Source organism: Pogona vitticeps, chromosome 1 (genome assembly GCF_051106095.1).
Source record: "Pogona vitticeps strain Pit_001003342236 chromosome 1, PviZW2.1, whole genome shotgun sequence".
NCBI classification, from domain to species: Eukaryota; Metazoa; Chordata; class Lepidosauria; order Squamata; family Agamidae; genus Pogona; species Pogona vitticeps.
In genome coordinates this window covers 157,749,811-157,763,424 of record NC_135783.1, presented here as the reverse complement: position 1 = coordinate 157,763,424, position 13,614 = coordinate 157,749,811, and the positions used below count along the sequence as shown (strand labels likewise).

The following is a 13,614-nucleotide window of genomic DNA, read 5'->3' as shown; positions in this document are numbered from 1 at the left end:
GTGATTGAAAAGTGATGGAGCAATGATTGCGGTTCTGGAACTACAGTCTCAACAAGGATACCATCTCCCAGGCTGAGGGTCATTATTAGAAAATAAGTCACGTGGATTTAAATAAGCATGATCATGGTGTCTATGTTTATAGCGTGTTCTTAAGTCCTTTGAGACTATGTGCGTTTTGTGGGATTTCATGGCTCGAGTGCTAGTTGTTCCCACACTTTTGCAGCTTTATGTTTGTTATTGTTACACCCTGTATCCTCCCACCTTCCTTCACTTTGGAAAAGCAGGAATCAGTTCACAAACACCTCTAAGGACATTTGTGATTCTTTCACCATCACTATCTCTGGAGAAAACAAAGGTGAACTAGGAAAACAGTGGCAGACTGGTTCCAATAGATTTCAACAGAGTTCCAGACTATTTAGATCCATTTTAGCTGAATCCAAAGAATGCTAGCCAATTTCAGAGAGCCTGGTTGTAATGTGTCTCTAGTCACTTGACACATATGAACTGGGGGAAACAGGGGGGAAATCAAAAGGAGAAGGAAGAGGAAAAGGAAGATGGACACAGAAGACATTCATGAACAATAAAGTAGAGGAGGAGGAGGAGGAAGTCTTGAACACAAAGTTGCTGGCAGCCAGAACAGTGCTAGGCCCCCAAATCTTATTATATATATCCAAAGAATTTCAACTGAAACACTATCCATTTGTATCTTCCTTTTTAACAGTTTGTCACTAGTCTACCGTGCCCTTTCCCCTTCACATCACAACTGCAAACAAACAGAAGTCACCAGGCTTTTCAGAACGTAGTATAAACACATTTGATAGAGCTACTCAGGTAGCCATAAAACTTTATTGTGCAGATAAACAAGTAGAGTGTGGTGACCGAACTTCTCAAAAACAAACAAACAACAAGCAGTTAACAATTCTCCTGCCCTGTGTTTCTGAGGTGCAGGTGGTGTTTTCTGCCTTCATCTGTAAGGGGCTCCGAAAACATCCTCTGGGTTGACCAGCCAAAAGGCGAGGGATGTTGTTGCAGTTGAGAGGTGTGGATTCCATGGAGATCAGGGCAGCTGCACTTACCTGACATGGGGGGGGGGGGCATTTGCTATGCCCAGTCATCCTGCAAGGTTCTGAGCAGCAGGCTCTAACTTTTTCATTCATTTCCTTTTGGTTTTTAGGTACAAACAATGCTAGATGTTGCCTGTATTTATGATATACCTCTCCTAGCCATTGGCAATGTATTCGGAACATATGTTTAAATGATACATGAAAGCAGGGGACAAGGGGCAATTGGGAAATTTAGTACAGGTTGCCACAAAATGAGTGAGGGGCTGGTTCTCCCAGTTCCTCCTAGATATAGCAGTTCACCCTGACAATCACTGTATTATTCAGTAGAGAACGAGACCTGCTTTGGGCTCCTTTGGGGAAAAAACAGAGGGCCCTTCAACTTTACCTCTTCCCCCTCAATTCTCTGGGCATATTTGCCCCAAAACATTTTGAAACTCATTACACCACAGAGAGTTGGCATTTGGGCAAACAGAAAGCCCTGCATTAGGCAGAAAGCACCTTTGTGTGCAAAGTACTGAGGGTGAGGATGGCCCTGCACTGTCGATCTGTCACTGAGACAGACAGCAGAAGGAAGACCCCTGGGGTGGGACAGCCCGGCCTTCTCTGGGAGTCATGAAAACGTTTCAATGACTTTTTGAAAAGTATCAGAAAATCTCTCCAGAATTCTAGTCTAATTAGGCCAGCTAAGTGCATTAAAAATCGACCTAACATGTACAACAAACAAGTGAAAAATGAATTCTTTTCATAAGATAGGTGACTGTTTCTGTATGCTACCATCTATCTGTACCATTTACAAAAAGGTGTCCCTCCGAATCCAAATTAATTCACTGGAAGTTTGTGACCCTTTAACCAAAGGGATGTTTCTGTTAAGCATACAAAGTGATCGCCCTGACAAGATTTTCCTAGGAGCTGTAAAACAATACTGTGCAGGCATTTGTCAGGAGAAAGAAAGTGTTGGAAATGCTATCTGAATTTCCTGAGTTAATTCAGCACCTAAACACCATACTTTTGTAAGACTTATCATGGGTTTCTTCCCTCATTTCTATTAATTACAACAGAGTAAATGCTCTCTGAAAGAAAAGCAGTCATGAATCAAAAGATACGGTAGTGTCCATTCATTTTACAGCTCTCCCGGTCTACATAAAACAGACTATATGTAATTCCCCAACTTAACTATGAGTCACTGGGACTGAACTGAATGTGCTTGTTTTTAGTACAATATTTGGAATTCAAAGGTGACTGTGAGTGATCTTCCACATTTAATAGCTCGGACATCTAGCCTGAAATTTCATATCCAGTTATCTGGGAGAAAGATCCACTCAAACCAGTGATATTCAGTTGAACAAAATAATTTGTTACACACTGCAGTCCTATACATGTCTATTCAGAAATAAATGCCACCAGTTTTGATGAATCTTACTCCTATATAAGCATCTATACCATTGCAGTCATAGAATCTTAATCCTTATCAATGCTTTGCTGGATTTTTTTTTTTAAGGTTACTTGCTCCCAACATTTTTAACACAGTTGCTAAAGTTAGTGCCATATGTTATGGCACTAAAGACACATTTATATAATATCAATTCCCCTTTTCATTGTTTAAAAAAGTCTGTAAATAGTAATAACACTTCTCAGATTTGTAAGAAATGTATCTCCCCTTTATAGTACACTAACAAATACGAATTTTAGGGCATTAAAAAAGACACTGAAAACTTATGTTTATGCTTAAAGAAGAGAACTCACCACCCCTTTTATCTGGTCTGTGTGAAATTGATAGTCTGGGGACTGTCACTATCATTATTACCTAGAGAGTAATCATCCTAAACTTTTTTTAAAGTACTCTCTTCTCACACACTATTTAAACTGACTGTTGTGTGCTGAACACAGCTGTTTCATACCATGTGAGAATATTCTGACTACTTATGTATGTTCATCATGTTCCAGAATTCACCTCAGACATCAGCGTGTTTCTCTCTCTGTGTGTGTGTGTGTGTGTGTTTTAATGACAATATATATTTCCAGTAAGGCATGGGTTGATGTTTTATTAAAACAGGACAGAGAGCTTTCAGCATATCTTTTCTATTTGTGTTTCCCAAACAAGGTCTTTGCTTGAAGTATCCCTTTCTTTCTCTAATGTCTTTTCACCTCTGATTTTCTCACTCAGAGCAATATTTCATGTTTTTAAAAGTACACCATGGGCTCGAATCCTATCCAGTTTACTTAAGAATAAATCACATTCCATTCAATAAGAGGCATATTCAGGATTGCATTGAAAATGTACCCTGCAGCTTCTTCCCTCTGTAAATCAGAAGACAAACTGAGGCGACAATTAACAAACACACACGCAAGAGCACCTGACGGCTGACCTGCAATATTAGGGGTGCCACTCTATACTGCGAGCCCTGCAGATCTTCACGGGGCTTGTATCTGAGTAGGCAAGCAGAAGTTTATATTCTGAGGATATCACCTTATTAGAAACAATGCACTAGTTGTGTGTGTTACAGGAAGACACTATGTTGACTTTCCCAGCGCCTCTCCTTTCTAATGAAAAATGGTTGGGATTGTACCTAGCTTTAACTCTCTCACACCTTTTAAAAAGCTTGGCTACTATGCTGAACTTTACTTTCCCTTACATTGCATCCTAAGGAATGGGACTATAACTCAAGACTAGGGGAGCTTACTTGTTATCTATAACGATTCCTAAAAGGGTTCCTGAACAAACTGAAAGTAGTAATGCACACAAAAGAACACTTAATTTTTTTACAGTGGTATACTTCCCGGTACCGAACTGCACGCCTTCGATTCTACACTAGTCCTGTCCCAGAGCATTTGAAAAAGATAGCAGCTAGAATAAAGATGGAGCGAGTCTGCAATTTCTTTAACAAAACTAGGCTGCAACGCAGGCAGTAATGGTCTCTATGAACGTTCCTGCTTGTTGCCCTCTTTCTCCTTGCTGATTGGGAATTAATTTTATTCCAAACGAAGCTTTTTCTCATCGGCGGCTGGCTGTAGTTTCCCCATCGTCCAGTAGACGGCATAAACGTTTAAGCCTTCGAGCACCAGACGATCGTCCAGGTTTTTGTTTTAAATAATTAAGGAAGCAGACGTTTTATTCAGCAAGCTTTTACTATCGCGGCAATTATTATGAAGCAAAAGGTATATTAACATAAATTACGAAATCACGGGTTTTCGAAAACATCGATAATGCAAAAAGGGAAAGACTGAGGGGGAAACAAACACAACTATTAAAGGAGGGAGGGAGAGCCATCTTCATCATGACTCAAATTGAACGTAAGCAAATTACCTCCCCCCCCCCAGCACTTTCCTCAAACATGCTTAAGAGAATCATGCAAGGGGCTGATTTACAGCTGTTTAGCAGTAGAACCATTGTGTGTGCACATGAAATTCTATGAGGAGTTTTCAGTACTTCTAGAACAGCAAACTGCTGGCTCTGAAATGTAAATCATATTTAGCAGCAAGTTCAATGTTCAAAAAAAAATTTTCCCCTACACTCCAGGAAGTTACAGCGGCTCTTCTGGAATTGTCATTCTGATCATGAGGGTATGGAGAGTTGTATGTATGCATGTACCTATGTACTAAAAGGAAAACTTACTTCACCCTCGTTCTCTTTTTATGTATAACTCTTCGTAACTTCACACTTCGGGGCTTCTGAAAGGCTTCCATTTTGCCTTGACGCCACACTCGGTCCTCAACGTAGAAATGTTCATGACAAAATCGAGGCTTGTAATTCATTTCCCCGTTCGTTTTACACCCCCCCCCTTTAAATTATAACACTGTTTAGAAAATTTTAAGACAACCGTCCATTTTATGAGGAATATTTTATGAAGCCCTCCATTTAATTAATGAAAGACCACCATAACTCCTGGAAATGTCAGAGTTTGTAATTATGTTAAACAGCCTAGTTGCCATTCCCTCCCTCCCTTATCCCCCCTCCATCCCTCCCTCTCTCTCTCTCTCTCACTCACACATACACACCGTCTCGGAGAAAGAGAGAGATATACGAGATTCGAGCATTTTAAAGATTTGAAAAGAAAGTGCTGCTTTCTCCTTTGCTGCTGTTTTTGTTTTTGCGAGATGCCTTTTAGCGCTCTCGTTCTCCATCCAGATTGTTTGTTGAATGCAGCGGCTGAACTATTTTGTCTGTTGCCTGTCCCGGTCGTGCGATCTGACCTCTGGTTGACTCCTCAACCGGACCAGGCGCTCTTTGTTTTCAGAAGTCAGAATCCAGTAAACAAATCTTCTCTAACTCCGAGAGCCTTCCTCCCCCCCCCCCCCGTCTTTACTTGCACAGGGACCACTTGATTCATCTTCACTTAATCCCTCCTCAGTTAACCTCCTTTTATTATCACCTTCTCAGGTTTTGCCCTTTAATGGATCTTTAAATAGTTTTCTTTTTCGCCTTTTTCACAGACGTTCATTAAGCCTTTGACTTCTTCTTCTTCTTCTTTTGTAAGGTCATTCCTATCACTTCAAACCCTTATCTGTAGCATTCCTCCGCTATCTGCACACCGTTTAAAATCTGTTTTCTTCTGTTTGTTTTTCCTTATTTCGTGCCTTAAACCTTAAATACTGATGGATGAGGGTGGCCGAGGAGAAAACGCACACACGCACTTCTGCTGCGGCTGCTGTTAGTGCTATCACATCTGGTCAGTGTGCAACTTCAGCCTATAAAGTTTGCTTGTTTGTGTTGATATTTAGTGGTGTGTGATGTCATAAGGAATCCTCATACAGTATTATAAGTAAGCTTCCGCTCTGGCCCCCTGGAAGGCAGAGACATTCAATGGAACTCCGGGGCAACGGCCTGGCCGTTGACACTGGCATAAGCCTTCGCAAATCAGTGTGGCTACTCTAGCGTAAATAGACAGTTGATGTGTACTCTAGAGAAGGCGTGCATCATCCCTTTCTTAAACCTGACACTTCAGTCAGATCAGGCTGCAGTTCTAAACGCACATGCCTGGGAAGCAGCCCCATTTAAACCCTTCAGTAGTTACGTTCGAGTAAACATGCATCAAATCGGTCTCCACAAGATCTTTTTTTAAATATGTGCTCTATTTTTAGAAGGCACGGGGGATGGGGGACGACAAAAAGTGTCCTTCGGCAATGGGGCATCCGCCACCTAAACTTTGGACAAGTTTCCTTCTCGTTCACCCGAAAAGGCCTGTCGAGTCGAGAGTCAGATCACAGCCTGCGAGGCACCGGGAGCAAATGGACCGATCGCTTATCATAAATTCCCTTAACACGCTTCCAAACCCCACCGAACTATATCTTTCTAAAAAGCAGTAGGGCCCTCTTGGAAGGGAAACGAAGAGATCCGTGCTTAGCCCGCTGGCTGTTTTTCAGCTCTTAGACACCGGCTCTTCCGAGATCTACTTCAGGGGGAGCACCCCGGCGCGAGTTCACTCCTTCCTCGTATACGTGGGGAGTCTGCAGCAATACAGGACATTCAGTCCCCAACTTTTGGGTTGAATGGGGTCAGAGCTGGCGGGAGGTTGGGGGCAAGAGGATCGTAGTGGCATTTCCTTAAAAAGCCAACCACTTTTCCTAGAATGTGAGTCGCTGTAGGCAGGAGCACAGAATCTATCCAGAACTGTCTCGGGTAGTTTATGGAGATAGCGTGGGACTGCCCGTTTACTTTTTCCGTTTAATAGATGATTAATTGCTGCCCCGCTTAGTCTTTTTATGGCCCAGTCTATTGCAACTCGATATGGCCGCGGTGCAATTTCTCACAATAACCCCAACAGTACAACTATTTGCTAATTGTAAAAATCCTTATCCAGAAGGACCTTTGTGCAAACAATTTGTACTACTACTGTAATTGCACTGTAAAACTGTTTTATGCTCAATGCGACTGAATTAATCTCATAAAGGCCTGGGGAGGACGCTGGGTGCAGGATTAATATCACATTTTCCTCTGTCTCAAATCCATCACTTCCCTCTACTTCAAAAAAAGATTTCGAGGATTGGAGTTGGGTTTCCATAAATATATTTCTAAAGCAGGGAAATTCAGTTCTGTTAGTTCAGCCCAATACTCAGCCTTTCGCTGGGTCCAGTTAGTGACAATTAAAGGGGCTCAGTAGCCTTACCTGTCTTATTTCCAACCCCCCTCCCCCGTCGCCACTTCTGGTGCATGTTGCTGGGGCATCGCACTGCGAGAAAGAGAGTCCAAAATGATATCTTTCTGTGTGTGTGTGTCTGTGTGTGAAAGAAAGAGAGACAGACAGACAGACACACACACACAGAGACAGAGAATGTGTGCGTGTATTTCAGGGTTTGGAAAGTCTTAGCACACATGTGCCAAGGCGACAGACAATATTTCCTAACAAACAGCGGATTAGCTATCGCTATCATCATCATAATCATCCTTCACGTTCCTGCCTTTTCAAGCTTCTTCTGAAAGGGCTGCAGAAGATGGCTCTGCTCCTCATGTAAATTGGTGCCTTGTAGATCTGATCTTGGTATTTTTCATCCACCACTCTTTAGGCTCATAGAGCAGGCTAGCTGGCCCGGTGTCTGCCTGATTCTGTCCTTTAACCTTCTGCCCACCGACCTGATCCACTCTCTTTCTGCTCCTTTTCTGGAAGATCCGAGTTTGTGATCATCCTTTCCATCGGCCCACAGCTGTCCGTTTCAAAAAAGTGTCTTGTATACCTTAAGCAACATACTTTCGTAGGGGAAACCATGGGGAAAGAACCCCATTTCATTGTGCCTCTTCGCCATCATACCGTTCATTAGTTTCCCTCACACACACTTCCTATTTAAAGAAAGAGGTTTAAATCATCCTCCCCGTCCCTTAAAAGAACATATTTTATGGGGAAAATCGTAAATCGCAGCAAACAAGAGAGAGGAGGAGAGGGGAAGCTATGCTGCCGTTGCAACAGAGAACTCTCATTTAAGATTACTCTTAAGTCTTCGTCGGCGTGGGCTAAACCTTACGATTTATTTCTGATTAAATAGATTGCCAAAATACCCGAGAAGAAAGCCACAACGTTGCTCCAACGATGGATAGTGATAGTGAGTACAGAAACCCTTAAGTCCAATTCGAGGAACCAAGTGGAACTACCATAACCAAACATATACTAGTCTGGAACACTTCATGGCAACCGCCCTGCCTATAAAAGGTACGCTGTGTCCACCGCGATCATCCCACTTGCCGTTTGGAGACTCGCTGCCAAACTGCATCTTTTAAGAAAGAGATCCCTTGGTCACTTACAGCCCCAGAGAGAGAGAGAGATGAACTCTCTCCCTCCCCCCCTTTCCCCATTTCCCATCCTTTCCTTTTTGGAAACACTCGGTGCCATGGGGCACGGGGGGGGGGGCGGGCGGACAGGACACTTCTTTATGCTGACAAGGGGGGGGGGAAAGCATCTTAACTAAGGAAACTGACAGAAGCGAAAACGAGTTCACACAGCCCGCTTTCCAAAGCAGGCGATACAGCGGGACTTCACACATTATCCTTTTTTAAAAAGAGTTAAACAATAGAAATCCTCAAACCCACCCACCCCCGTCTTTCTTTTCTCCTTGTACAAAAGGGGAGGGTGACACATTTAAAAGAAAATTCCCCTGGAGGAGTAAGTTATAGCACAGGGAACAAGTGAAGAAGACTCCTTCTGCATTGCCGAACTTCAGCTCTCCGTAGCAGACAGAAGGGACCGGGAAGGGGGGGGGGGGGAGAGGCAGATCGAAGCGCCCTGCTGATCGATTATTTGATAATTGATTTCCCCCTCCACCAATGCACGCCTCGCTCTCGCAGACGCGATCCTGATTGGGCCGCAGCTCCTCCACTGCTGCCTACTGAGATTTGGGTGAGCTCATTTTCTAACGTACGGCGGGGGGAGGCTCTTGCTCTCTCTTCGGCTGTGGGGTTTTTAAAAGCTTGGAAAGGGAAGGGAATGGAGCGGAGTGGGTGGGGGCGGGGAAAACTCGGTGTCACAGAGATCTCTGTTCTAGGGGGGAAAGATGTGGCCGTTTTGAGGCAACTCCATGTACAAACGCCTGGCTTTTGAGGACCGCAGAGACTTTAATGCAAGCGAAGCAGCCTAGACTGCATCCCTTTAATAGGGCTTTTTTTTTCCTCCCTCTTTTCTTTCTCTCTTTCTTTCCCTTAACTTCGCTTCCCTTTGTACTGTATATGCCTACGGAAGACGGCGCTCAGCCGAAGAAAGAAAATGAGACGCTGAAAAGTCCTGCGATTTCCAAGGCGCCAGCCAGAGATTCTGGTTTCACAGCTCGAGGAGTAAATAGAAATTAATCACTGTTACTAGACAAAGGAAACGGCCACTAGCCCCGGAGGTTGCTAAACAGAGAGCGGTGAGGATCGCTGCTGGATGTGTCCTAGATGTGACACGGTGGGAGGGAGGCAGGGAGGGGGGGTGCCGGGGAATGGGGCGATTTTACACACCAAGCCGCCGCCGTGTGTGCGTGTGAGTATGTGCGTGTGCGCGTGTCTTTTCTCCAGGACAGCCCCTTGTCGTTTGATGAGTAACCAGAATAATGGCATAAAGATATACGATCGATGTCCCTGAAGTCACAGAAAGAGATTCACTGACTTGAGAGAAACAGAGCGGGAGAGATGCGGCGGCGGCGGCGGCGGTGGCGGTGGGGGAAGCGGGATGGTAGAGGAGGAAGGAAGAGCTGGAAACATTAAGCCACCAGGAGGGAGATAAACGCGCCTGTGCCCAAGAGAAACACGCACGCACACGCAAGACCCAACACAGAAAGCCCACGCTGGGGCGGCTTTCCAGAGAAGCCCCCCCCCCCCGACAGCCGCCGGCAAGAACCCGAGTAAGCCGCTTGGCTCTAGCCCTTTTCCCGGCGAAGAGAGTCGGAAAGGCGATCAAGAAAGCCACGGGGAGGAAAAGGGAGGGGAGGTGGGAAGCTTCCGACGAGCGGGGCAGAATCGCGCTCCGAGGCGCCCAGGCATTGTTCGCTCCTTTTCGCCAGCCAGCCAGCCAGCCAGCGCGCGCGAGTGTGTGCATGTGTGTGTGCGTGCGTGCGGTGTGTGCGTGTTTTGTTGATGGGGAAGCCTCTCCTTGCAGCTCTTCCCCGCCGCTTTCTTGCCTTGCGGCTCACCCAACCCACCCCTGCGTTGCGAGCTTAGTTGATGCAGCCCGCTGCATTGTGTAAGACGCGACCTGTTATGGCCACCACTACTTCCGGGTTCCAGCATTCTGGTCCAAATCCACCTCTCCGCCTGGGTGCAACACACACTTTACACACGCACAGGGGACTTGCGGCAGGCAGCATCGATCGTGGCTCCTTTAAGACAAACTCAGACAGCCTGTGTTTTTTTTCCCCCCCCAACCTTCTTCCTCTAGGCTTCTCCAGTTGCACGGAGGGAAGAGAGAAAATCTGATTAGGAATTAGGACTGAATCAAGCGGAGGGCGAAAGAGGAAGGGGGAGAGCAGGAGGAAAAGAAAAAAAAGGAAGAAAGGAAGCTTTTAGCGTTCTTATGCTTTTGATGTTAACATTTGAGGTGTCCTGACCAGTTGGAAGCGCGCACACGGCGGATTCTCCTCATTCATTCACCACCTTGACAAGCTCGCCTTTGATTGACAGCTGGAGTGGCAAAAAGTCATGCGAGTTGGTAGTTGGGTTTGAGACGCACTTTTTCAACCAAAAAAAAAAACCCAACAACAAACCTGATCTGGTAAAAAGGATATTTGCTTTCTCCCCGCCGCTGTCTTGGAAACCAGAAAGGAAGAGTGTGAGAGACACAAGGGAGAGGAAAAAAGAAAAGAGAAGAAGGAGAGAGAGAGACACAGAGACAGAGACGTTTCTTCCTTTATTTTATTTTTAATGGTGAATGGTTTTGCCGCTTCTCTGAGATCCATCCGGCTGAAGACTCTGGTCGGCTCCTTGAGCTGCTGGCGACTTTAAAGGATTCTTTTTTTCCCTTTATTTTGGGGGTGGGTGGGTGGGGGAGAGCACGTTTTGTTTCTTTTCACACTGGCCTTAAAGAGGATATATTAGAAGCTGAAAAGGAACTGAAGGGTGCGAAGCAGGCCGATGGCGCAAAGGGTATGTATTTTTTTCCCTTGATTTCCCAGTAAAGTAATATCCAGACAGGGATCTTAAGGATACTATGGGCAAGGAGTTTGTATTCTCTCGGAAATACATGACAGATAGTGAGTTAAGTACCGCATTAAACCTATTATTATTTTTGAGAGGAGTAAATTTTAACTGCTTAGTTCCTCCCTATAAAGAGGTGTGAGATACAAAGTGGTTAATTCTGTATATTAAAACTACTGATAACTTAGTGGGGGAAAAACACTAACTTCCTGCACACTTGAGACTTATTGCAAGGACTTTTAATATTTAGTTTATATTTCTACCAAATTAGAATTTAAATTGGTACATCAGTGCCTTTGGTCCTTTACTTTACTAACAATGCATTCATAATTAACTTTAAAACTTTTAAAACATTGCTATTAAGATGGGATTCAGAATAATCGGTAGATTCCACTCTAGTTATTGTTTTGAACTAATTTTCCATATGGAAAATGACTTGAGAGAAGCAATTCCATGCATGGGTACCCCAAACTACCATTTGTATTATTTATTCTATGACATGGAACTTTCCTAACCCCAGAAAAAGTTAATCAGTTTAGGGAGACAGTGGCAATTTAAAAAAAAAAGCCAGGATTGCATTTAAAAGCACATTCAACTTTTAAATATGTTTCTTGGGATTTTTTAAAAATTATTATTATTATTTGCAATGCCCCTTTTGTAGACTGTGGCTGGAGAAAGAAGCTTGCCTTCACCATTTCTATTATATTTACTTTTATAATCCACACAGCCGCCAAGGCTTTCTCCAGTTTTCTAATATCTTTATATTTGTCTTGAATAAAATGAAATGGCAATTCCCCACCAGCCCCAAAGTTTAACCTGAAGACGAATTCCGGTGTTGAACTCCTAGTATTAAGGAGCAAACATGCTTTAAGTTGAGCCGAGTTTCTCAAATCTGATGGAGCAGGAAGCTGAGCAGATAATTTTTTTTCCATGCAGTCATTGTCAATGCTGAAGAGTCCTAAATAACATATTAAAATGAATCGCTTCCCCACCCCAGCTCTGGGACAGAAAACAGCCTGGCTTTAGCTTGGTCGCCCACATGCTTGATGGTTGTGCCTCTGACTTTTGAAAAGCAGGGAAGTTCAGAGCAGGAATAAACTGAAATGAATTCAGCACTCTGACTGTTCTCCCTTCTGCCACTTACAAAAAAGACTGACTTCTGCGCTTTCCCCTTGAAAAAAGAAATAGAAAGAAATTACCCCCTTCCCCAGCCTGCGTGAACTGGTGATCCTAAACGAGAGCTTTCTATTTTTGTGCACCGTACCTTGAAAGTATCTTTTCCAACATCAGGGAAGGTCCTTCACTCGGAGCTGCTGGCAGGCACCACCACCAGGGAAACCACTTAAAAATAAAGGGAGGACTGTCTTAATGCACGTGTTAAGAATAGGTGTCCTTATTTTAACTTTTGCTGGGGAAACATAACCGAGGGAGGCAGCTTTTCAGTGTGTATTTCTGAGGCGCTGGGCTACGAGAAGCCCGAGGGCCGTCTGTTTAACTTTTTCCTTTCCGTAAAGATGCTGGAGCCCCAGAAGGAACGTCCATTGGAAGGCCTGCTAGATCTTTAATGGGGAGTTTGAGCGGGAGGGAAAGCGGGGGGGGGGAGAAATCACCCGTGCTCCTTTTTACTTTTCTGAATTTTAAGGACAAGGCCTCCCTGGTGTCTTATATTGTGCCTTCTCCCTTTTGCCTTCCGAAATGTTTGATCTCTAAACCCCCTAACCGGGCACACATAAAGGTCCCTCCAGTTCCTCCCAGTCGCTGCTTCCTCTTCTCTCCCTTGCTCCCATTTAAAGCACACTCCAAAGGGACTGGCCTTCTTTCTGACCCTTTTCTTTTCCCTCCTGTCTGTTATGCAGTACGACGATTTACCCCATTACGGTGGGATGGATGGAGTGGGGATCCCGAGCACCATGTACGGGGACCCCCATGCCGCCAGATCCATGCAGCCCGTCCACCACCTGAATCATGGTCCTCCGCTTCACTCCCATCAATACCCGCACACAGCTCACACCAACGCCATGCCCCCAAGCATGGGCTCCTCTGTCAATGACGCTTTAAAGAGAGATAAAGATGCCATTTATGGGTAGGTACAGCCAGCATCAGGTTTATTAGCTGAAAGACGGGCGCATTTCCCCCAACCCGTTTCTTCCCTTCCTGGATGGTGGCCGTATGAAAGCTTGTGTTTCTTCCTCTCACAGCTCCTGGGTAGGTGGAAGGCTGAGAGATCCCCAGCTTTGCAAGGGGGAAAGGGGACGCCGGGTTGGATTGTTCAGCTGGCTGTGTGTTGTTGTTGTTGTTGTTGTTTTGCCAGTCTTCTGGGATCGAGAAATAATACTGATTGTGATGATACTCCCAGAAATAACTTTTGAAAGAAATATTCAAAGATCAGGAGCCACTTTGCAAAATTTAGACTCCTCCTTCGCAGAAATTCAGATGCATAGTGACTGCATGCTGTTTTGT

General features: G+C 44.6%; 1 protein-coding gene across 3 annotated transcripts in view; it reads left to right on the top strand.

Annotated features, from left to right (window-relative positions):
- The first annotated feature begins 10,156 nt into the window (after window positions 1-10,156).
- Window positions 10,157-13,614, top strand: part of MEIS1 (Meis homeobox 1) — a 200,558-nt gene continuing 197,100 nt past the window's right edge. For all 3 annotated transcript variants that reach the window (XM_078377353.1, XM_078377347.1, XM_020801476.3), the window contains exons 1-2: window positions 10,157-11,103; window positions 13,011-13,237. In XM_078377353.1, the coding sequence (XP_078233479.1) occupies window positions 11,092-11,103; window positions 13,011-13,237 (239 nt within the window). In that variant the 5' untranslated portion in view covers window positions 10,157-11,091. The remainder of the gene's footprint in view (window positions 11,104-13,010; window positions 13,238-13,614) is intronic.